General features: G+C 34.7%; 1 protein-coding gene and 1 long non-coding RNA gene across 2 annotated transcripts in view; one reads left to right on the top strand and one right to left on the bottom strand.

Moving 5' to 3' along the window:
• The window catches only part of LOC123560779 (DNA topoisomerase 2-binding protein 1-A-like), a 70849-nt gene extending 59808 nt beyond the window's left edge, over nucleotides 1-11041 (top strand). The window contains exons 36-42 of the mRNA XM_053516894.1: nucleotides 1286-1361; nucleotides 1895-2025; nucleotides 4679-4772; nucleotides 5888-5994; nucleotides 7293-7415; nucleotides 7720-8042; nucleotides 8629-11041. Of these exons, the coding sequence (XP_053372869.1) occupies nucleotides 1286-1361; nucleotides 1895-2025; nucleotides 4679-4772; nucleotides 5888-5994; nucleotides 7293-7415; nucleotides 7720-8042; nucleotides 8629-8713 (939 nt within the window). The 3' untranslated portion in view covers nucleotides 8714-11041. The remainder of the gene's footprint in view (nucleotides 1-1285; nucleotides 1362-1894; nucleotides 2026-4678; nucleotides 4773-5887; nucleotides 5995-7292; nucleotides 7416-7719; nucleotides 8043-8628) is intronic.
• Nucleotides 11042-16315: 5274 nt separating this feature from the next.
• On the bottom strand, nucleotides 16316-23653 carry LOC123560362 (uncharacterized). The gene is made up of 4 exons (XR_006688204.2): nucleotides 23499-23653; nucleotides 22869-22999; nucleotides 20148-20245; nucleotides 16316-19654 (listed from the first exon to the last, which is right to left on the bottom strand). It is a non-coding gene; the product is annotated as an uncharacterized LOC123560362 (long non-coding RNA).
• Nucleotides 23654-24154: the final 501 nt, after the last annotated feature.

The following is a 24154-nucleotide window of genomic DNA, read 5'->3' on the forward strand; positions in this document are numbered from 1 at the left end:
ATGTAAAATAAAGTATGAGTAACCTCCCTTTACCTACACTCACAAGTTAAACTTGATTTTACCTGGAAAGAAATGACTAATGCCTTATCAGTAGTCCTTGAACTGTATTTAAAACCACTTAAAATGCATTTCAAGTCATTACAATGGCCAGATTTAAAGTCAGTTATGTAAGTGTGTAAGATTGAATTTTATTTTTTTGTTTATAATTTTTAGAGTCAGGCAATATAAATGGATATGAAAATGTTTAAAACACCATGGTCTTTATAAAGTCAGTAATTTAGTACAGAAAGTTTAGATTAAAGCTCACCTGAGTCAAAAAGGACAGACGGTTATGGTATTACGCAGCATACATAAAAATCATTAAATGAATTGTTTTCCATGCAAATTTTCCTGTCTAAAAGGTCAAGCGTGTTACTACTGAATGTAATTGGGTTTTTTTCTGCTTTTGAACAAGATTATAACTTGATTTAAACATTAAATACACATTTCTTGCAAGTAAAAATGAAATAGAAAAATAAAAGGTGAGCAATACACATCCTCTAGGCCTCTAGTTATTATATAGCCGAGGGTCACTGATCTCAAATTAGCAGGTAGAGGAAGTGGTTTTGTCACCTCGACCTAAAACAGTTTGAATTTATATGGTTGTTGAACTGCAAATTGATTACCAGATTCAAACACGTGTTAAATTGATTTATTCTAATAATACATAGCAGGTGAAAAAAAAGCTTATAGGTGTGCAAGTGATTCAGGTCGCTGAACTTTGAATCACTGACCTTTCTTCACTGGGGGTTTTGAAATCTTGTTTGAGTTGTAGAATTATATGTCATGGTAGAAAGCTATCCTGGTTGTTTACAGAATGTCAGAGGCTCCACCCTGGCCTGCCTGTCCCTGATTATGCCAGGAGTGCCTGTGGTCTTCCTCCACCTAGAAAAGCTGGAAAAGTGTCTGTATGACATACATTGTGTCAGTGTCAGTTTATATCTGACAAATTACACTTAAGTCCATGTCGGTTTGAAAGTCAGTACTGATGTTGTATGAGCTTGAGGAGCCTTGGTACCCCAGATTGTTCAAAGTTTTAACTCTTGGTTTGGTGGCCAGAACTTTATGCAGTTGACAACCACATTGCTTGCTTCAAGATTTGAATGAGATGGAATTTTTTATGTGTGTGGTGGGGGGGGGGGGGGGGGGGGGGGGGGGTGTTGTATAGGTATTTATGATTTTATTTGGTTTTTTTTTTCAAATATCTAGTGATATATATAGTGTCATGTATTATTTTAATCCAAAGGTTCAAGAGAAGACCACACCAAAACCCAGTGGTAGCAGTAACAATAAAACACCAACTCCAGAGGGACCATCTATAAGTAGGTTGTTTTTGTAGTTTTCAGGGTTGTTTTTATTGCAGGCTAGGCTTTTTTTGTACAGATCTTATAAGTTGAAGCAGATATTGGACTCCTCACTTTCTTTGATCAGATTCTAGTCTGTGAGGAAGCCATTCAGCTGGCTTGCATAAAGGTCGTTGGTTTACCCTGATGCCTGTCCATGCCTGAAATAATGCTCAAAGGAGCACCTGGGGTCTTCCTCCATTTTGAAAAAATGGAAAATTACTATATGATGTACATTTGTGTCAGTGTTAGGTAAATCCAATAAAAGAAATTCTCGCGGGCCTGGTAACCTCATTAGGTAGAGCGCTATTGTAAGACTATGAGTTAAGAGGTTGCAAGTTTGATTTCCTAGCGAGACAACTGTTGTCTTTGAAAGTTTGACAAAAGACCATATGTCTGAAATAAACTAACTCACATATAATTATGTTTGCTGTTCATCTGAAATCCTTCTGAAAAAAGTAATCACAACTACATTAAAAAAAATGAACAGAATTTTCCTTGTTGATTTTCAGCATTTCCAACCTCAAATAAATCAGGCAAGGTGACCCCACCAAAACCTGTTGAGGTGGAACATGAACAGCAACAGCCAGAGGCTGTACAGAAATCACCACCTGTGTTCATAATGTCAGGAATGTCTGTGCCAGTAAGTTAATATAGATATATTTCTGTTAAAAAATAAAATGTTAAAACAGTTCTTGTTCTAATTTTTTTAAGCTGCCAATAAACTGATTATGCATATCAAACTTCAGATTTCAAGGATACAAGCAGATTTATTTTAGATTCATGTCTAATATACCATATATTTCCTTATTACTGGTCATGCCCTCTTGGTTGGTGGATGTGTACATTTTGCAGAAGTGGGGTATTTATTGAGTCCCTAAAAGATGCATGTTTTATTGCGTTTTTAGCTCACCTGTCACAAAGTGACAAGGTGAGCTATTGTGACCACTTGATGTCCGTCGTGCATAGTGCATCAACAATTTCTTAAAAAAATGTTCTTGAAAACCACTGGGCAGAATTACACCAAACTTCACAGGAATGATCCTTGGGTGGCCCCCTTTCAAAATTATTCAAAGAATTGAATTCCATGCAGAACTCTGGTTGCCATGGCAACCGAAAGGAAAAACTTTAAAAATCTTCTTGTCCAAAACCACAGGGCCAAGGGCTTTGATATTTGGTGTGTAGCATCATCTAGTGGTCCTCTATCAAAGTTGTTCAAGTTATCCCCCTAGGATCAAAATATATGGCCCCAACCCGGGGGTCACATGGTTTATATAGACTTATATAGGGAAAACTTTGAAAATCTTCTTGTACAAAACCACATGGCCTAGGGCTTTGATATTTGGTATGTAGCATCATCTAGTGGTCTTCTACCAAGATTATTCAAATTATCCCCCTAGGGTCAAATATGGCCCCGCCCCGGGGGTCCCAAGTTTTACATAGACTTATATAGGAAAAAAAGTTTAAAAATCTTCTTGTCTGAAACCACAACACTCAATCTGACTGAAGTACTTGATCTTCTAAACGAAGATCTGAGAACGACCCATTCACATACGTCTTCTGTATATTTTGGATTTCCAGTATTGCTATTTTTATTTTAACCAATGAGACGCCTTGTTAGAATGTCAAAGAGTAAGAAAAATGTGCAGTTTTTCTAGGGCTCGAACCCGGGACCCCTCGATTACTAAGCAAGTGGCCTACCAACTGAGCTAACCGGCTATCTGACACATTCCGACATAAGAATTGTAAATATCAAAGTCAAGACTACAGGTAGATTTGCTAAATTTTGTAAGTTAAGCTCTGATTGGCTAGCGAAAGGGTCGTCAGAACGAGGCTATGAATAGGTCGTTCTCAGATCCTATGCGTAGCATAATAGGAGATGTACTTTAGTCAGATTGCCACAACACTTAGACCTTTGATATTTGGTTTGTAGCATTGTCTTATGGTCCTCAACCAAAAGTGTTCAAATTGTACCCCTTGGGTGAAAAGAGGCCCTGCCCTGGGGGTCCCAAGTTTTATATAGACTTATATAGGAAAAAGCTTTAAAAATCTTCTTGTCTGAAACCATACGACCTAGGCTTTTGTATTTGGTATGATGCATTGTCTAGTAGTCCTCTACCAAAATTGTTCAAAATATGCCCCTAAAAGAGGCCCCGCCCTGGGGTCACTTAGTTATTATGTGAGTTATATAGGAAAAAAAACCTTAAAAAATCATCTGATCCTATTTCCAAGACTGTTGAATTATAATTACCTGATGACCCCAAGTAATATGATGTCACTTGACTGTGACCTTGACCTACTGACCTTCTTTCTTGTTTTTTAAGATACAGCCATGAAATTTTGATGACATACACAGTTTTGCACACAAATCGTAAAACTGAATTTCATTGACCATGAATGTGACCTACTGACTTTCTTAATATTTTATTATCAGTTTGACATTTGAAATATGTAGCTCATATTACTCAGGTGAGCGATCCAGGGTCATCATGACCCTCTTGTTTTTTTAAGGGGGGTGGTAAATTTTTTTCCGGAATTAAATGTAACAGTTATAGCACTATCATAGTGCTGTTATTCATTTATAACATTAATTAACTTAATTTTTATACACCCGTCTCTGAAAGAGCGGGGGTATTATGTGAACACACGTAAAGGGCGGGCGGCGGGTGTACGATAAGCATCCAAAAGCATGTCCGCTCTCTAAGTTAAACAGTTTTCATCCAGACTTTACCAAACTTGGTGACAATGTTTGTGGGCATAATATCTTAGCCAAGTTCGATAACCAGCAAAATCTCTCCTTCACTCTTGAGATATGGCCCTTGAATTACTCAAAATCTGTAAATTTAGCCTTGTCCGCCCTCTGTAAGTCAAATAGTATTCATCAGGTCTTCACCAAACTTGGTGACATTGTTTGTGGGCATAATATCTCAGTCAAGTTCAATAACCAGCAAGATCACCTCAGGCACTCTTAGATTATGGCCTGTGAATTATTTGAAAAATTGTGTATTTAGCATTGTCTGCTCGCTAAGTCAAACAGTTTTCATCCGATCTCCACCAAACTTGCTGATAATGTTTGTGGGCAAAATACCTTGGCCCAAGTTTGATAACCAGCCAAATCGCCCCAGGCACTATTGGATTATGGCCCTTGAATCAGGCCAAATTCGATGACGAGCGTATTTTGTGACAGTCTACCACTCTTGTTTTCTTCTAAGTTTTACATGGTAGAAAATATTGATGAAGGCGGGCTTAAATCAGGGTATAGTCACATGTATAATAATTGTATGACTCTGTTGTAGGAGCGTGATGATTACGGAGCCCTAGTGGAGCAGCTGGGCGGCACAGTACTAGATACCCAGATGTATGATGATAAATGTACACATCTTGTTATCAGTAAGTAGCTGTTTTCTTTTTCTAACGTGATCTGAGTTAAACATTTACCTTGTGCCGTACAATATTTTAGTCAAATATGTCAGTTGGGGTCATAATGTATTTCAGTTATACATGTCAGTCAGGGTTATAATGTGTTTCAGTCATATATGTCAGTCTGGGCCTCTGTATTTCAGTCACATATGTCAGTCGGGGTCACTATGACTGGAATACTAAGGTAATTGACATGGAATCTCTTGTCTCTCACTGTTATGGTTAAGAGAATCTGTGAGGGATGCAGAGTTCTTTAAGCTGAGGAAGTTAAGTGATTATGTCCTGCTCTGCGTCTGTTCCTGTATTAATGTCTGGAAGAGCACCTCTTATGCTGTTAAAGATGGAAAAAAGAACATGAGCCAAATTTTATGTTAATCCGACTTAGTGGTGCCATTTTTTCTGTCAGATTTGTCGTAAATCATTCAAGGCAATGAAAAGAAGTTACAGATTCAGCAGTAAGTAATTGACATTAACATTAAAATGGCTGCCTCATTTGTAAAGCCATTTTCATGTAGTATCAGCTTGTGGTAAGGCATTTCTTTTGAATCAAAGCACAGTTAAAACAAAAATAGACAACAAAAAAAAAATAGAAAATTAAACCCATTGCATTTAGTGATGACTTGTCCTTAATTATTAAGAGTTGGAGAACAAAAGAATTCAGGAAAATTCTCTGATAAATCTAAAAGTGTCTCATTACTGGTAAATGTATATGATTTTGAAGTGTGAAATTAGGTTATAAACTTGTACACATAAATTTGATAAAAGACTTCAGTGTTTGAATTTTGACACATTAAATACTTAGTGTTAAATAATTTATATTCTTTGGGGACTAATTTTCATGGATTTCAAGGTTGAATCAATCTATGACATTCAATTCCAAAGGACCAGTTAAAATCCCTATTCATTTTATGTTCAAAGGTTGAGAACCAGAAATTTATATCCCCACAAGATACCAGTTTTAGACAAAACCACAAAATTTTATGACCACGGAATCAAAACAATTTCAGAGTATTGAAGTATATGATAAAAATTCTTCATGTACCTGTGCAAGTATGAAATCTCAACCTCTTATAATTTCTTTGCAGATAAAGTGACAAGGAATGAGAAATTCCTGGCTAGTTTAGCCTCAGGGAAGTGGGTGCTGCATAAATCCTACTTTGAAGCCTGTAGGCAGGAACAAAGATTTGTAGAGGTCTGTTTTAGATAATTTTGATTAAATGGGTTTCTTACTTTCAGAGATATTGTTATGTAGAACTGGTATAAAATTCTCAATTACCACAGTTTGATTTAAAGAATGTTTCTATTAATTTTAAAAGTCGCTGGCCATAAACTGTTGAGGTGAACAAAGTGAGTCAGTTTTGAATTGTGTCTACACTGCGTTAAACATGAATTCTAATAAATACAGACACCTCTAGCTGAGTGGTTAAGGTCGCTGGCATCAAATCACCTGCCCCTCGCTGATTAGGGTTCAAAACCTAGCTTTTGTTGTAGAATTCTTCTTGTGAGGAAGCCATTCAGCTGGGCTATGGAAGGTCAGAGGTTCTACCTAGGTACTTGCTTGTGTTGAAATAATAGTGAGGTGTACCTGAAGTCTTCTTTCACTATCAAAAGCTGGAAAAATTGTCATATGATCAAAATTATTTTGGTGTGACTTAACCAAACAAAAAACCCAGCTCAAATGCCACCATATGACGATAACTGTGTTAATATGAACTTAAAACCATTTTTACAAGGTATGGTCTTCACTTGATCGTCGGCGTTGGTTTAAGTTTTTGTTTAGGTCCACCTTTTCTCAAAAACTGTGAGAGCTACAGCTTTGAAACTTCACACACTTGTTTATCACCATTTGGGGACTATGTAGGCCAAGAACCATAACTCTGATATGTATTTTATAAAAATTATGGCCCTTCTTGTACTTAGAAAATTTGAGTTTCTTTGTTAAAATTTGTGTTTAGGACCACCTTTTCTCAAAAACTATAAGAGCTACAGCTTTGAAACTTTGCACACTTGTTTACCATCATTAGGGGGATTGGGGGGGGGGGGGGGGGGGGGGGGGGGGGGGGAGCGAACTGTGTTGGCCAAGAACCATAACTCTGATATGCATTTTGTCAAAATTATGGCCCTTTTTGTACTTTGAAATTCTGAACTGTAACTCTTTCCTTACATACTGTCCAGCACTTATAGACGAGCAATGGCACATGTAGGCGGTGCTCTTGTTAAAATGATGCTTTTGACAGCTCATTAGAATTTGAATGTCTGTATGGTTTTGCATATTGAACTGAAATCAAATATATTCTAATAATTCAGAATAACATGACAGTTCATAGGAAATAACATGATGGTTCAAAAAGAAATAACATGACAGTTCAAAGAGAAATAACATGACAGTTCATAGGGAAATAACATGACATTTCATAGAAAAATAACATGACAGTTCAAAGAGAAATAACATGACGTGTCATCTCCCTCTATAAACTGTTTATCTTACAGGAGGATTTCTATGAATGGGGTAGTGAGGGCACATTGAGTCTTGTAAAGAATATGGAATCTAATGTGAGATTGTTAGCAGCTGCTGCACGAGACTGGAGGATGAAAATTCAGGAAGAAAAACTGGTACCCAACAGTATTATTGCTTTCAAACTATATACAAAATGTATATCAGTCGTGATGTAATTTGTGATGTTTAGAATATTCCAGTTAATTGTAAAAGACTTTAAGAAGTAAGATTTTTTTTTTAAACAAAATTTGGCTGACTGTTAAAGGTCAAGAAAAGTGCTTAAGGTTGCTGACAGCATACAAGCTTTTCTACAAAGTTTATTTGTCAGATGTTTTTTCTATGAAGTTTTAATTTTGTCATTCTTAATCTATTTATGAAAGTGAAAAAGTTTTATTCGGATATTTTTTAACTTTTTTTTAGAAATCTCCTACAAGTTATGGTGCATTCTGTTCATGGCGTGTGTTGTTAAACTGTGATAAATCAAGAGAAAGTAACTACAGAAGACTTCTTGTAGCAGGGGGAGCAACTGTGATGAATATGAAACCTCCGTATTCTGGAAGGATTGATGCTACACATGCTCTCTTAGAGTTACATAAAGTTCCGTTACAACAAGAAGACATTGAGAAGCTGATCTCTAGTGACTGTTTGTGCTTGAAACCAGAATATATCAGTGGATTCCTTTGTAATCCAAACGTTGATGTTACCGATTACACGCCACCGGAAATATCAGCGCTGCAGACAGTGTAAGTATAGTGCTGTACTACTGGAAAGCATCTGTTATACAGGTCTTTCAAGATGAAAGGTTTGAGAATGTTCATCCTTGTTGATTTCCATCCAGTTGCCCTGGGAAATTGTTAAGAATGACTTATCATTACTCATGGAAGAAGAAAAAAATGTGGATTTTTCTGTTGGGCTGATGGACAGAGTCTAATACCAACAAAAATGTGAAATTTAACAATAACTAGCCCTTTTTGAGAGAAACCACACAATTTTGATCGGGGTTTGACTCTGTAACAAGCCATACTGTTAGTCAAGTGAACCTCCCAGCAGAATGTATGAAAACTGTGAAATGTATAAATTTGTTTCTCCTATGTGATTAACTGTTGATATATAGTTTCTTGACTTGGTCAAAAAGTAATTATGTTTAACATTTTTTAAAACAGATAAAAAAAATCAGTTTCTTTTTTCTTACTTGTTGTTTGCAGAATATTTTGATTTGGACAGTTTAGTTTTATTTGAACACCCCTTTGAATAATAATTGGTAGTGCCCAAATTGAATGATGGACCAGTTCATTTTAGAAATTTAGGGTAAATGTTAATTTTTTACAGAATGGTTGAAGAAAGTGAGAACACTGGAAAGAAGAGGAAGGCATCAAGCAGTAACATTTCACTGAAAAGGAGTAAAAGGAAATAGTACAACACAGACAGGCATTGTGGGACATCAAAACTGAGATAGATGGAGAAAAAAGGGAGATAACCAGGGAGTACTGCTAATGATCGTCTTCTACCTGTAATAGTTGTAATGGTGACCAGTTGTGACAGATTCTTTACATTGGTTACAGCTTAACTTACAGTAAAATTTGAAAATAGGCAATAAATCTTTTGTTCTTATGTGGCCTAAATCGGTTGTTAGACCTTTGGTATTGGCAAGATATAATATTAAGATAAAAAGGTGACATGTTTAAAGGACTTCAATAAGGAATTTACAAAACAGTTGCATTTGTTAGAAATTGAAACAAATTATGCAATAATATTAAAAAATACTTGTAATAATAATAATAATTCTTTCCCAAACTGTGAAAAAAAGATGTCTTCCAAAATTGATATAAAATGATAATCAATATAAATATAAAAAAAATCCAAGAAAGTAGAGTTTCTGATAAGAAGGTGTTTGTATACACACTGACTTAATATTTTTATACCTTGGAGTTCATGTAGTGTTTGATTGATCCATTCATCAATCTTTCTTTTGTAACTCCAAATGAAACTTTGTATACATAATCAGTGTGAAGTGGAGGTGCTCATTTTTGTGAACTTTTTGACTTTTCAGGGGAGATGCATTTCATTGCTTTTGACTTTATATTTTATTCTATCCAGCATTATCAGGGAGCAATGTATGTATCATACTATATTAACATCATTCTAAAAATGTTCTAAGTTCATTGTACCACACTCTTTCAGACATCTTCAGACTAAAATGGAAAGGAAAGAAACATTAATAAGTTGGATCCTATGTTGCATACTGCCAATCCTATATTTCTATTTTTTTATTAGAGATTTTTTCTATATATTTAAGGACCTTAAGCTGATATATTTCCTATAATTACAAATCAGCAAATCTTGTCAGTATTTCCTTACTGTCTCATGATAAGAGAGGAAAGTTCTGTGACTCAAAATTGTTGCCCATGCTGCGCTTGTTTATGTTTAACCTTTAGCCTGCTGGTGGCAAGTGGTTCTGCCTTTGTCACCAGTGCAGACCAAGATCTGGTCTTCCATGGTCTGCCCTGTTGGCTATCCAGTCAATAAATTTTCGGTGAACACCCCTTTGAATAATGAATGGTATTTCCCAGATTGAATGATGGACCTGTCCATTTAAGAAATTTAGCAGGATAACGGTTAAGATTGTATTACTTTACCTCTGGATAATAGCAAACTTTTGAACCTTTGACAACTCTTGTTCATAACAATTCCTTTTTCTCCCTGTATCTTTTGAAGACAATTTTTGACAACCTTGCTTGTGTCTTATTTAGTTGAAGTTTTTTTTAGGTTATTTTGATGTAAAATTAAGTTTTATTGAATGTCTATAAGTGGCTTCAGGCAATTTAAGATACATGTTACACTATGACCACTTAAATATTGCCATGGTGTTTTTTTTTCACAGGGAAATAACACTTCAAAGTGTTAAAAAGTTTTATATCACCTCAAGCAAATTTTTGTGATAGTTGTGGATTTTAACTTTGAATAAGGTGATATGTATCTATATAATATTCTTTTTAAAAAATTATACTTTGGTCACACTTTATAAGTAGAGGGAAGTATTTAATAACAGAAATCTAATTATAGATACAGTTATATATGAGCATGAAAACTTATGACAGTATTCCTTTTGCATGAAAACTGGGATTTCGTTCAGCTCTTTTGAGATTAAGGTACATAGGTGATCTACTGTGATCCTGCCATGACTTCTGTTCCTTTTCATTAGATTAAAATATAGTGACCCCTGTGTTTAGTATGGTCAGTTGTCTCTACCATATTGTATAAAGTTACATGATAAGCTTTAAGAAATATCTTCTTTCAAGAAAGTTTATGAGTTTTCCTTAAATAATTTTCTATTCAGCACTAAAGCTTATAATTGTCTACCACGTTTGTTCAGTAGAATTTTGAGCAGTCACAGAGGCCCAAATTTAAACAATATAAAAGCATGTGTTGCAGTAAAAATATTTTACTTCCAGCATAAACTTAGGGTTGTGAGTGCCCCCTATGGTGAGTGCTTCTGACCTTTTGTGCTTTTTGTTAAGGGATGCAAACTTATTTGGTTTTCTTTGGTTCCTATTTTTAAAGTGCAAATTAAAGTGAAGTCTGTAGACAGTTCAGTTATTATAATAAACTTGTTTTTGCTCTTTTTGTGCCTTATTAAGCAATTGTTTTTTCCTGGAACTGTTTTATTGCTATGTTAATTGTAAAAATTATGTATGATATTTTAATGTTATGTACAAAAATAAAATCATATTCAAGTGCTAAATATTTTTGTCTTTTATACTACATAGTTGGTTCTTATTTATGGAATAAAATTTGTTTGTCAGTCTGTTCATCTCCCCTTCTCAAAAAAAGGGGGGTGGGAAATGTATTTAGTACAATATCTCATACAGATTGTATATGATAATTATGTCTCCCCCCAACCCCACCCCAATAGTGGCGGGACACATATTGTTTTTGCCCTGTCCGTCAGTTAGTCTGTCCATCCATGACACTTCATTTCCAATCAATAACTGGAGACCATTTGACCTAGAACCTTCAAACTTCACAGGTTGGTAGGTGTTATGGAGTAGACGACTCCTTTTGTTTTTAGGGTCACTTCATCAAAGGTCAAGGTCACAGGGGCCAGAACATGGTAAACCATTTCCGATCAGTAACTTGAGAATCACTTTACCCAGAATGTTGAAACTTGTAGGATGATTGGACAAATCGTGTAGATGACCCCTATTGATTTTGGGGTCACTCCATTGAAGGTCAGGGTCACAGGGGCCAGCATCCGTCACACTTCATTTTTTATCAATAACTTGAGAACCATTTGACCATGAACTTTGAAACTTCATAGGGTGATAGGGCTTACGGAGTAAATGAACTCTATTTTTGGGGTGGGGATTATTCCATCAAAGGTCAAAGGGGCCAGAACATTGAAAACCTTTTCCGATCATAATAACTTAAGAACCGTTTGACCCAGAATGTTGAAACTTCATAGGATGGTTGGACATGAAGAGCAGATGATCCCTACTGATTTTGGGGTCACTCCATCGAAGGTCAAAGTCACAGGGCCTGAACATGGAAAACCCATTTCTGATCGATAACTTGAGAACCACTTGACCCAGAATGTTCAACCTTCATAGGATGATTGGACACACAGAGTAGATAACCCCTATTGAATTTTGGATCACTCCATCAAAGGTCAAGGTCACAGGAGCCTGAACATGGAAAACCCTTTCCGATCAGTTACTCTAGAGCTACATGACCCAGAATGTTGAATCTTTATAGGATGACTAGACATGGCAAAGTAGATGACCCCTATAGATTTTGGGGTCACTTGATTAAAGGTCAAGGTCACAGGAGCCATAACAAGGAAAATCATTTCCAATCAATAACTTGACAACATTTGACCAAGAACCTTCAAACTTCAAAGGAAGCTAGGACTTACAGAGTAGATGACCTGTATTGATTTTGGGATCACTCCATCAAAAGTCACAGGGGCCTGAACATGGAAAACCGTTTCTGATCAATTACTTGAGAACCACTTGACCCAGAAAGTTGAAGTTTTGTAGGATGATCGGACATACAGAGTTGATCCCTATTGATTTTGGGGGTCACTCCATCAAAGGTAAAGGTCATGGGGGCCAGAACATGGAAAACTGTTCAATCTATAACTTGGGGACCACTTGACCCAGAATATTGAAACTTTATACGATGATTGGACATGCTGAGTAGATGATCCCTATCGCCTTTCAGTCACTACGCCAACCATCAGTGTCTCTTTGATTTTCACTCCTGTTCCTGACTGATTCCTTGCCTATTACTACTATGCTTTTGGGGAGACATGCGCTTTTCTACAAAAGCATCTTCTAGTTGTTTCACGTTCGTTACAACTGTGAAAATGTTGATGTTCATGTACATTTCAAATATCTTCTCAAACTAATGTGAAAGCAGAATCAACCGTCATAAATGGATACATTTTAAATCCCTGGTAGAACTGTCAAGTTACAGACACTAATTAAATCAAAATGTGTTGGAAAAAAAGTCTGAGCGTTGCAATTCGAACAATTGGTATAGCAGTTGCACACTTGTCAGTGTATACGTCCTAATTTGGTTAAGATTTTTTAGCTCGCCTATTCAAAGAATAGGTAGAGCTATTGGACTTGCCAATGCGTCTACGTCGGCGTCTCGATTTGTTTAAGTTTTTATATTTAAGCTGGTATCTCAGTAACCACTTGTGGGAATGGATTGAAACTTCACACACTTATTCACTGTAATAAACTGCCTTACATTGCACAAGTTCCATAACGCTATTTATAAGAAAAAAAATTTACATGCTGGAGGCCACATTTTCAACCTATTGTTGGACTGTTTTTAGCTCACAGGTGAGCTTTTGTGACCGCCCTTCGTCCATCTCCCGTCCGTCCACAATTTCTTATGAACACGATAAAGACCACATTTTGCAATCGATTTTTATCAAACTTGCATACAACTTGTATTGGCATAATATCTCGGTTCCTTTCGAAAACTGGCCAGATCCCATCATGGGTTCCAGAGTTATGGCCCCTTTAAGGGCCAAAATTTGCTATTTTTGGCTTGGGAACACGATAGAGACCACATTTTGCAATCCACTTTAATCAAACTTGCACACAACTTGTATTGGCATAATATCTTGGTTCCTTTCAAAAACTGGCCAGATCCCATCATGGATTCTAGAGTTATAGCCCCTTAAAGGGCCAAAATGTGATATTTTTGGATTGTGAACATGATAGACACCACATTTTGCAATCAACTTTAATCAAACTTGCACACAACTTATATTGGCATAATATCTCGGTTGCTTTCGAAAACTGGCCAGATCCCGTCATGGGTTTCACAGTTATGGCCCCTTAAAGGCCCAAAATTTGCTATTTCGGCTTTTGCAGCCATATGGAGACTTCATTTATGGTTTGATTTGATAAAACTTGCAAAATATCTTCAACAACAATAAATCTTGGATTCCATGATAAATCTGTCAGATCCAATCATAGGTTCCGGCGTTACGGCCCCTGATTGACCCCTGAAAGAGCCAAAATTTGTTTATTTTTACCTTCTGAAGACGATAGAAGTTACATTTTATATTTGATTTTAACCACACTTACACACAACTTAAGTCAAAATAAGATCTTGGTTTCTTTTGGAAACCAGCTAGATTCCATCATGGGTTCTAGAGTTACTGCCCCTGAATCTTAAGGAAAAGCTTGTTAACCAACTAGAGGCCATATTTATGACCCTATCTTCATGAAACTTGGTCAGAATGTTTATTTTGATGATTTCTAGGCCAAGGTCAAAATTGGGTCATATGGGGTCAAAATCTAGGTCACCCGGTTAAATCAAAGGAAAAACTTGATAACACTCTTGAGGCCACAATTATGACCCTATCTTCATGAAACTTGGTCAGAATGTTTATCTTGATGATTCCTAGGCCAAGTTTGAAACTGGGTCAATTGGGGTCAAAAACTAGGTCACCCGGTCAAATCAAAGGAAAAGCTTGTTAACACTCTTGTTCATTTGATGTACATAAAACTTGGTCAGAATGTTTGTCAGCATGAAATACCGCATGAATTTTTGTCTGGGTCATATGGGGTCAAAAACTAGGTCACCAGGTCAAATAAAAAAATAAGCTTGTTTACACCCTATGGAGCATATTTTTTATTCAATCTTCATAAAACTTGGTCAGACTGTTTGTTATTATGAAGTCTTGGACGATTTTAAATCTGGGTCAGGTGGGGTCAAAAACTAGGTCACTAGGTCAAATTAAAGGAAAAGCTTGTATACACTTTAGAGGCCACTTTTTTGCCCTAATCTTCCCGAAACTTTGTCAGAATGTTTGTTTTCATGAAATTTTGGACAAGTTCGAATCTGGATCATGTGGGGTAAAAAAACTAGGTCAAATCAAAGAAAATGCTTGTTTACACTCATTTTTTGGCCCAGTCTTAATGAAAATTGGTCAGAATATTTGTCTCCATGAAATCACTAGGTAAAACATGTTTACACTGTTATGGTGTGTTACTCAGGTGAGTGACCTAGGGTCACCTTGGTCCTCTTGTTTTAAATATAAATTCTAGGTCATATTAGAAACTTGTTCATCTATACTTGTAAACTAGGCCCAAACGTGAAATCATAGAAAAACTTTGTTAATATTTTAAAGGCCATATTTTCTTACTGGTCTCTATGAGTCATGGTCAGAATGTTTCTAAGAATGTCCGTAAGAAATCTGGGTCATCAGGGTTTAAAACTAGGCAATTTAAATTGTGGAACATCTTAAATTTGAATTTGGTTCAACTGTTTTTGGCCCTGAAGTCTCAGTCTTAATTTGAAACTGGACGTCTGGGTTCACAAAGTAGATCACCTAGTCAAATCCTAAAACAAACTTGTTCACACTGTAAAGAGCAAGCTGTCTACCTGATCTGTATGAAACACAGAATGTTTGTCTTTGAAATTAAGATTAATATAAACTTGAAACTATGTCTCGAGGTTAAACAAGAACTGTTTTTAAAAGGCGTATGCCCCCCACCCCACCTACTAATCCCCGAAACAATAGGGGTCATCAACTTCATAAGCCCAGTCATGCTACCATGTTTGAAGATACTGGGTCAAGTGGTTGTCAAATTATCGAGTGGAAACGGTTGTCAAGGTTCAGGCCCCTTTGACCTTGACGTTTGACTTACTGACCCCAAAAACAATAGGGATCTTCTACTTCATTCAGACCAGTCATGATATCAAGTTTGAAGGATCTTGCTCAAGTGATTCTCAATTTACCACGCAGAAATAGTTTTCAATGTTCAGGTCCCCGTGACCTTGACCTTTGATCTATTGACTCCAAAAACAAAAGGGGTCATTTACTTCATAAACCCAATCATTCTATTAAGTTTAAAGGTTCTTGGTCGAGTGGTTCTCAAGTTAATGAGGGGAAGCCGTTTTCAATGTTAAGGTCCCTTTGACCTTGAACTTTGACCTATTGTCTCCAAAAGCAATACGGGTCATCTACTCTATAAGCCACATCATGGTTCTCAAGTTATTTGACGGAAACCGTTTTCAAGGTTCAGGTCACTGTGACCTTAACCTTTGACTTACTAACCCCAAAAATAATAGGGGTCATCCATGCTATCAAACTTGCAGGTTCTGTGTTAAGTTGTTCTCAAGATACTGAGCAGAAACTGTTTTCAAGGTTCAGGCCCCTGTGACGAACTTTTACTTACTGACCCCAAAAACAATAGGGATCAGTAACTTCATAAACCCAATCATAAAAATCAGGTTACTAGGTCAAGTTATAGAAAAGCCTAGTTAACACTTCAAAGGCTGCTATATCCACTTGATCTCATCTCAAAATCAGGATATGGGTAAAAAAGTTATGGCCTGGACACAAACAGATAGATAGGCTTCCGCCAAAAGGCGTGGCTTGAAAAATAGACAAGAGAATGTTTTCAAGGTCGAAATGAACTGTAACATCGCCAGTCCAATCGTATAATCGCCTCGTAAAATTATTGAAAGTAAGAAATAAATGGGTTTACATAGTTTATTCAAGTACACTCAACAACCATATACATTTATGCCCATAGAAGCATATACATCTGAAAGCATTAAAAGCAGGCAAACGAAACAGCAGACAAGCACGCAGTACAAAACATGCATATTTTACTGTTCAGTACAAGGCAGGCACAGGCATAACAATTCAACAGCAGGCAAGCACAGGCATAACAAACAATCTAACAGCATGAAAGTAAAGGCATAACAATTCAACAGCAGGCAAACAAAAGCATAACAATTTCACAACAGGCAAGCACATAAACCGAAGGGCGACTTAACAGCAGATAAATGCGACCTGTAACACAAAAAAAAAAAACTATAGGGAATTAATATAGAAATAACACTATTCGAAAACATTCAGAATTCGCTTAAATATTTATAACAAAACCCACACATGACAAATCAATCATTCTCTACGTTAGGCTAATCAATAATCACAGATCGTACACGCATGAAAAATCAAGACACTTGATTGTTAAAGACCGTAAACATCAGAAGCTTGTCTCAGTAGTAATTTTCGCTTAATATTTCAGTAGTAAATTTTGCTTAATAGGTCTTTACAACATTATACGATTTCTACATTTTTCCGTTTCTTTGAAATTGTTTGAGTAGATGTAGAGCCCGTATAGCTAATTTCACATCTTACTCTGTCCTTGTCAATGATGCACATATTGCAAGAAAACTGCATAAAGATTTCAACAGTATGAATATGCTATAGTAAAAATTAAACCAAATTGAAATATTTGCCGTTCTTAACCCTTATCATGATGCACACGATTGATTCTGCCTTTGCGACCAGTGTAAATCATGATCAGCCTGTAGTCCGTGCAGTGTGATCAAGATCTGCACTGTTCGCCATTCAGTTAGTATCTTTTTGGGATTCACCCCTTTAAACATTTAATGGTACTTTGCAGATTGAAAGATGGACAAGTTCGTTATAGAAATTTAGCAGGGTAAGGGTTAAGTACTAGTATAAGTTTCTGACTTTAAACGTTGATGAATATCAGAACCAACTCAATAGAAATATAGTTCACCGTATTTGTTTTAAATTTATTGCATTTCCAAATTTTTAATGATGCATAACTGTCAAAATATATACAAAAAGGGCACTTTAAATGTGCCATCTAAATATTTATATCGTGTATTAAAGTTCAGCTTTACTTTATTACAATTGTTCACAGAATAGTTTTATTACTGAAAAAATAATAAAATAGAACTGGATATATTCTTAGGTAATAAATACGAATTACTTTGATTTTTCAAAATTTAAAAAAAAATGTCCATTTATATTTTTAATAAAAAAATAAAAAGAATAAAAAAGGTCATTACAACTATTTTTCGTGCAAATTTTGAATTCCTAAAACATGTACACAGCTGTCTCAGAGATATGTCAAAATATTGATAGGTTAAAAATATCCGCTAAATCATTTTATCTTTAGGTATTTTTTTTTCAACTGTAGAAAACACTCGTCATATACATTTAACTTTATTAATATATGAAGTAGTTCTCTATATAGAGCTATATTCATAATTGAATTTCGTACAGTAACAGGCTTGTAAAAAAACTTCAGCTGTTAGCGTTGGAACACATTTATACTGTGTTCAGTTCAGCTCTTAGCGTTGGTACACATTTATACTGTGTTCAGTTCAGTTCTTAGCGTTGGTACACATTTATACTGTGTTCAGTTCTGCTCTTAGCGTTGGTACACATTTATAAGTGTTCAGTTATGTATGCATACTATCTATAACCTAAAACATATAGCACTGTGAACACACATAAACTTGTTAATTTTATGTATACGTAACTGTTCGTATTTTCAAGTATGAATTTTGGACCAGGTAGTCCTTTATTTATTACATTTTATTTAAGAAAATATGTGTTAGAAAATATACATTAGTATTATTTAAGCAGTGTCAAAACTGTCGTCATCTTTATGATGAAATTACTTTAAAAGGACATGCCGCGAATTTTATTCAAAACGGTTTTCAAAATTCAGATATTTGTTTCATTTGTTAGCAACGAAAATGTGTTTCATGGAGTTCTAGTTCAAGAGAACATGTTTGCAGTCAGTAAACTAATTATGTAAAAAAATCTAAAATAGATAGAAACAATAATAGCACGAGATATCATTTACCTCTACATGTGAACAATAGTGGTATATGATTTTTAAAATTTAAAAGAATTTGTTCTATTTCATGAAAAAAAAATGTTTGTAATTTACTTCTGATGAGTCGTCCATTTTGATATCTTCTCTCTATTGAGCACCGTTTTACAAATATCTCAGCGTTATCTATGTCAACAAGTATGTTAAAATGGTTAACTAATGGCTTTTTCAAGAAGCACCTTTCTTTAAAGACTATCTAAGTTTAGTCCAATCAAATAATAGATTAAAACAAAACTAACATTCATTGCTGATTCTTACGTAACTTGTTGGCACAGTAACAGTAACACTTCTGCCATGCAGTTGTCTAGAGTAACGGAACGAGATACTAGGATTACGGAAGTCCCGTATTTTAAGACTTTTAGAATTACGGATGCCATTTAAAACATTTAAAAACATGTTTGAGTAAAACTCCCAGTAGACACTGTAAGTAAACTTTGTCAGAAAAAAATGGATATTTACTCGAAACAGTTCTTGCAAAACTTTGTTAAAATGTACGCATTAGCTGGACAACTGGATATTTACAGGGAAACTTGAGTCCTTTGAACAATTAAAATTAACATTTACAGTAAAGTATTTTTCCATAATATTTTTTAGCAACAATATCTATTACCAGATAATTATAACATGTAAATCTTTAGAAACGTTTAAACACAACTGGTTTCAAAATTATTTTAAGACATGTGTTTTTAAAAGGTTAGGGGTGTCATTTAAGTTATTCAAAGACAATGCAACACTCCCTATAGACACCGAAAACACACTGAAACAGCAGAAAAGTATTTGTAGAATAACTGGGTCTTTATTTGAAAAAATGTACATCAGCTGTTCAGTTTACGATGTGTTTCAAACTACATTTAAATAAATATACATGTAGTTCTGATGAATAAAGTGCAGTGTATTAATACTACTGGCGGGCATACACACAGCCATCTTTTCATTTCCCAGACATAACACATATTACCGAGGAAACATTCATTCTTGTTGTCGATGATGAGAAAAGTTTTGTTAATTTGTCATGTAAATCGTGGTAGATGTTGTGAATCTGTCATGTAAATCATGGTAGATCTTGTAAAATTGTCATGTAAATCATGACAGACCTTGCTGATGACTGATATGATAATTCCAATGATGGCTCCCTTCGCTGCTGATTCATAGTTTACCTAGAAACAAATAAAATGGCATAACATCTATGCGCACATGCATTGGGATTTCCCGACCAGAAAATATGTACATTTCAAGTTCTAAAATTGGCCATATTTGACTATTCCATTTAGCTTCCTGTGTACATATTGTAAAGAATTTGAAATCTACAAGCAGTGTTTGAAAAAATGGTCCCATCTAGTCTTACACTTGTATATGGCATTTAATTAAGACAGTGCTGTCCCAATTTTGTTACACCATTATGAACTGGTCCTAAGGAAGCGTATAGCGACACATTTAAAATTGTAGCTGTACAAAATTCACGTGCTCAGCTGAAAACATTAAATAACGTGGGGAAAATAAAGTATTATACTAATTGAATTGCTATAGATATACCCGAAAAAAACACAACGTGGACTAACATAATTGCAAGTTGAAAAGACATTAACAAAAGCACTGAAGTAGAAATACACTGATTTAGGAACTATAGTGAAGACACTGTGATGTATTTACCGTTTATTTAGTTGTTACGTTCACAAGGGTGATGGTATCCTGAGTGTTAGTTCCAAACAACAGAAGTATGATGAACAGGAATCCGATCAACATGAGAACTGAAATAGTAAGTACAGATTTAACTACATGTATATAATATAGTGGGGACTTGGTCTTTAAAAAGTAGGTACGCCTTACCTGTATCACCTACACTTACGTATATGAATTGCTGAAAAAACGTTGATTAATCTATATGGGAGTTGTAAGGTTGTTATTTAGATAGAACTTAACATTCTGCCAGTATGGGACTGTTAAATATCCGTGTCCAACTGTTACTCTTGCAAAAAAAGCCTTAATCAATAGCTACATTTCTCATATAATAGTATATTATGCAAGTTTTAATCACACTAGAAACACCATATAGCTATTTCTGGTTGTTTTTTTTTGCGATGCATGGAAGTCCGGTCTAATTGCTAAATGCTAAATGTCATATAGTTTTCTGAAAATGCTGTTTGCTAAATGCTTAGTTTCAGATACTGACTGTCAAACGGTAATTGTCAAATGATAAATGCTAAGTGCTTATGCTGAATATATCAGTGGATGAATGCATCATTTAAATAGTCACATAACTTGGTATCTGCAACTGAATTCGGTCTTTTTCATGTCCAGTAAACATGTAACTGCTTCAAATCAGATTAGTATGACATATTTTTTTACAAAATCCATACTTTAGGACACAGAGTTAATTTCTTCATGAAGTTAAAGAATTCGGAGATCAGCATTTATTAGTTGACAATAAACACCAGCTATTTAACAGCATTTGGCATTTAGCATTGCTTATATGGCATATAGCATTTGGTATGTAACATTTAGCATGAAGTCTTTGGCATTTAGCATTAAGTAATTTGCATTTAGAATTTGGTATTTGTAATTTATCATTTGGAAATTAGCATGGCGCTCCGGCCTTCCACGGTGTTCCTTAAAAACATTATGCTACATACAATTTCCTAAAATGTTTTTTTTTAAAGTACAAAGTCAAGCTGCATTAGTTGCTACGCAGACGTTCATAACTGTACATGACCAAATATTAGCTCAAGTGGAGGCCATAACTGGCAATGTATACTTAAAACCATGGACTCCAGAAATAGCTGTGCATAACTTAATGTTTTCTCTATGCATGCAGCGACTACAAATAAAATTTTGTGTTCTGTTATATTGTATTTAATTTTAATGCTCAGTAATTTGATTGAACTTTCCTACATTTTGCGGTGAACCACTTGATACATGTACTTCACTCTATCCAATCCGGCAAATAATTTACATAAGAACCATACCAAACATAAGTATGTTTATACATTAAAGGTGTATTACACCCAATTTCATATTTGAAAATGTGAACAATAACTACAGATACTAAGCGTATGTAAACATGAAATTAAGTAAATTGTGTATTCATTGACTGTGCAATTATGTTTAACATATAACTTCCTCATTTAATTGTACAGTCACACACAGTATAAATGTATACTACCGCTAAAAACTGGAACTTTTTTAACAGTTGGCAGTAAAGTATGAAAGTAGTTCTGCATAAAAATTAAATGCATCTCAAGTAAATATCTAAAGATAAAATATTTAACTGAAAGATGAGCAGTGTATGTCTTTAAAGGCAAAGAAAATCTCCTATATAAGTGCCCCCCCCCCCCCCCCCAAATACCAGACTTTTTAATCCCCAATATACAAGATCCTGTCTGGTCCAGTCTGATAAGGGTCCATAAAACCCCTGTAGACTTGACATGTAGCCTAATTATTGTCAGAGAATCATAAATTTTATTGCCTACAGGTAAATTGGTTATTTCCTGTGTTTTGCATTTTATTAATTGAAATGCTGTTGTTTTTTTAGTCTTTTTTCAGCATGTACACAAAATTATTTTAATTGATAAGATACTAATTTTGATTGCTCAGTCATGTTGAGTAATGACCTGGCCAATTAAATTATAACTCTTGTAGCAAAGCATTTCTCACTATAAAATAATTATTCAAAACTTAATAAGAGAAATTACAAGTTTGTTTATTCAATGATTATGATCTTTTTATCAAAAGTAACAAAATAAAAACGAAAAAAAGAAGAAGATAATTGCTGGATTTTATTAGAAATAAAAGAAGCGTTCAGTTGCATTTTTAATAGATAAAGAAGGTATATAGACAGAAGGATGTTATATATTAAAAATGCTTAATTCTTCTTGTGTTGTCTAAATAATGTTAACTTTCTTTTATGTATAATAAAATCCAGCAATAAAGATATATCATTGTTCAAAATACACAATAATTTATTACTTCTAAAAGCTATGTGCCTGAATGCATTTTTTATATTTTTGATAATAATAAACAGCAATAATGAGATGTAATTGTTAAAAAACTTACTTTATTAAAAATATGATAAAACACTGTTCTATCTTATCACTTTGTTTATTTAGCCCTAATTCAATCAAGCTTTCTAAACTCGTTATAAAGGTGAGAACTGATTTGCTATAAAGGTGAGAAATATCACCTGCAATTTATTTACTGCACAGTAGCTATACAGTAGCTTATTATGATAAACAGAAGCAAGTCTACCAATGGTCCCGACCTGTGTATTGGCCCTTATCGCCAATACCCAGACCTTATCATCTCCATAGGCCACATACCAGGCATACCAGAATCAGTGTCTGCAATTACAAAAAAATATATATAAATGGCACATACATCCGCCATTTCCGAATCCCCCGCTTCCACTGGATGAAGGGTAATACGACGAGTATCCATAATCACCAAGTGCGAGTCCAACAACGCATACAAGGGCGATAATCAATGCCACGGAGATCTTCATTTTTTACCTATTGAAGACAAAAAGATCTGCTTTTATAGATAGAAAATAACTAAAATTACTTCGTAATCTGTCATTTTCGGTAACAACAACTTTCTTGGTGATGAAATTCATTATCTCTTCAACTGCGCTTACTTAAAGATGTTAGAAAAAATGTTTAGATAACTATTACATTAAACTTCCTGATGTTATAAAATTTTGAAAACTTATGAATTGTGAAAATATAGAGAATTTACTTAACGCAAATGAACAGTAATACATACAAGAAGATAATTTTGTGTATAAATCATGTGCACTTAACACCGTATTCGTATATTATTCTTACAGTAAGAAAAATGAATTTATATAAGCTTTCTGCGAAATCTTGTTTTCAATTCCTTTGTAAAAATTGTCTATTATATTGATTAATCAATACTGTTTAAACTTTATCAACAGGAGAAAACCCCGCGAATCAGGAGAAACAAAATAATAAAAGTATGAAAAGAAAAAAAAACGAAGAAAAGACTTACCTTTTCGGATATATTTCTCTCACCAAATTGATCCACCCGGCTTCAGACATTTATAGCACAAGACAACCCGGAAGTTAAGCAGTGTCCAGACAAGTGCTAGAGGCGACATAACATATAGTGTGTGAGTCCGGCTTGTGTAACCGGTATCAAACGTCTACTGAAGTTAATTAAAGGAAAATACTCGTGGCGAAAATAACAATTTCATTAAAATAGAATGTATATCCTTTTTAATCTTATTTCACGGCTATAAAGTATTATATATTATGACCATTATGTTACCAAAAGTGTTATTGAAACATTTTATTATTTTATTTTATTTGTCATTTTATATTGTGCTGTTCCTTATACGGTGTAGTACACATAAATTAAAATTTAGCAGGTAAATGTGTTCCTATTTTAAATGCCAAAATTTGTTTAAAAGTCATGCATTTAAGATAACAAAACATGTTAAAGCTTTAATTGATTCTTTTTTAATTATATATAAATTTGAATATTGTTTTAGAGGAATATTTGCAAAAGCAATATATAAATATGTTATAAATTTCACATTCTTTTTAACAAAATGATGGCCGGGGATTTTGATTTCTTAATTTATAGACAGACAATTATTTTTGCTTCTGTGTCAGATGGAAATCAAAGTAAGCCTATTTTCATTT

The sequence above is a fragment of the Mercenaria mercenaria genome, chromosome 10, assembly GCF_021730395.1.
Source record: "Mercenaria mercenaria strain notata chromosome 10, MADL_Memer_1, whole genome shotgun sequence".
NCBI lineage: Eukaryota > Metazoa > Mollusca > Bivalvia > Venerida > Veneridae > Mercenaria > Mercenaria mercenaria.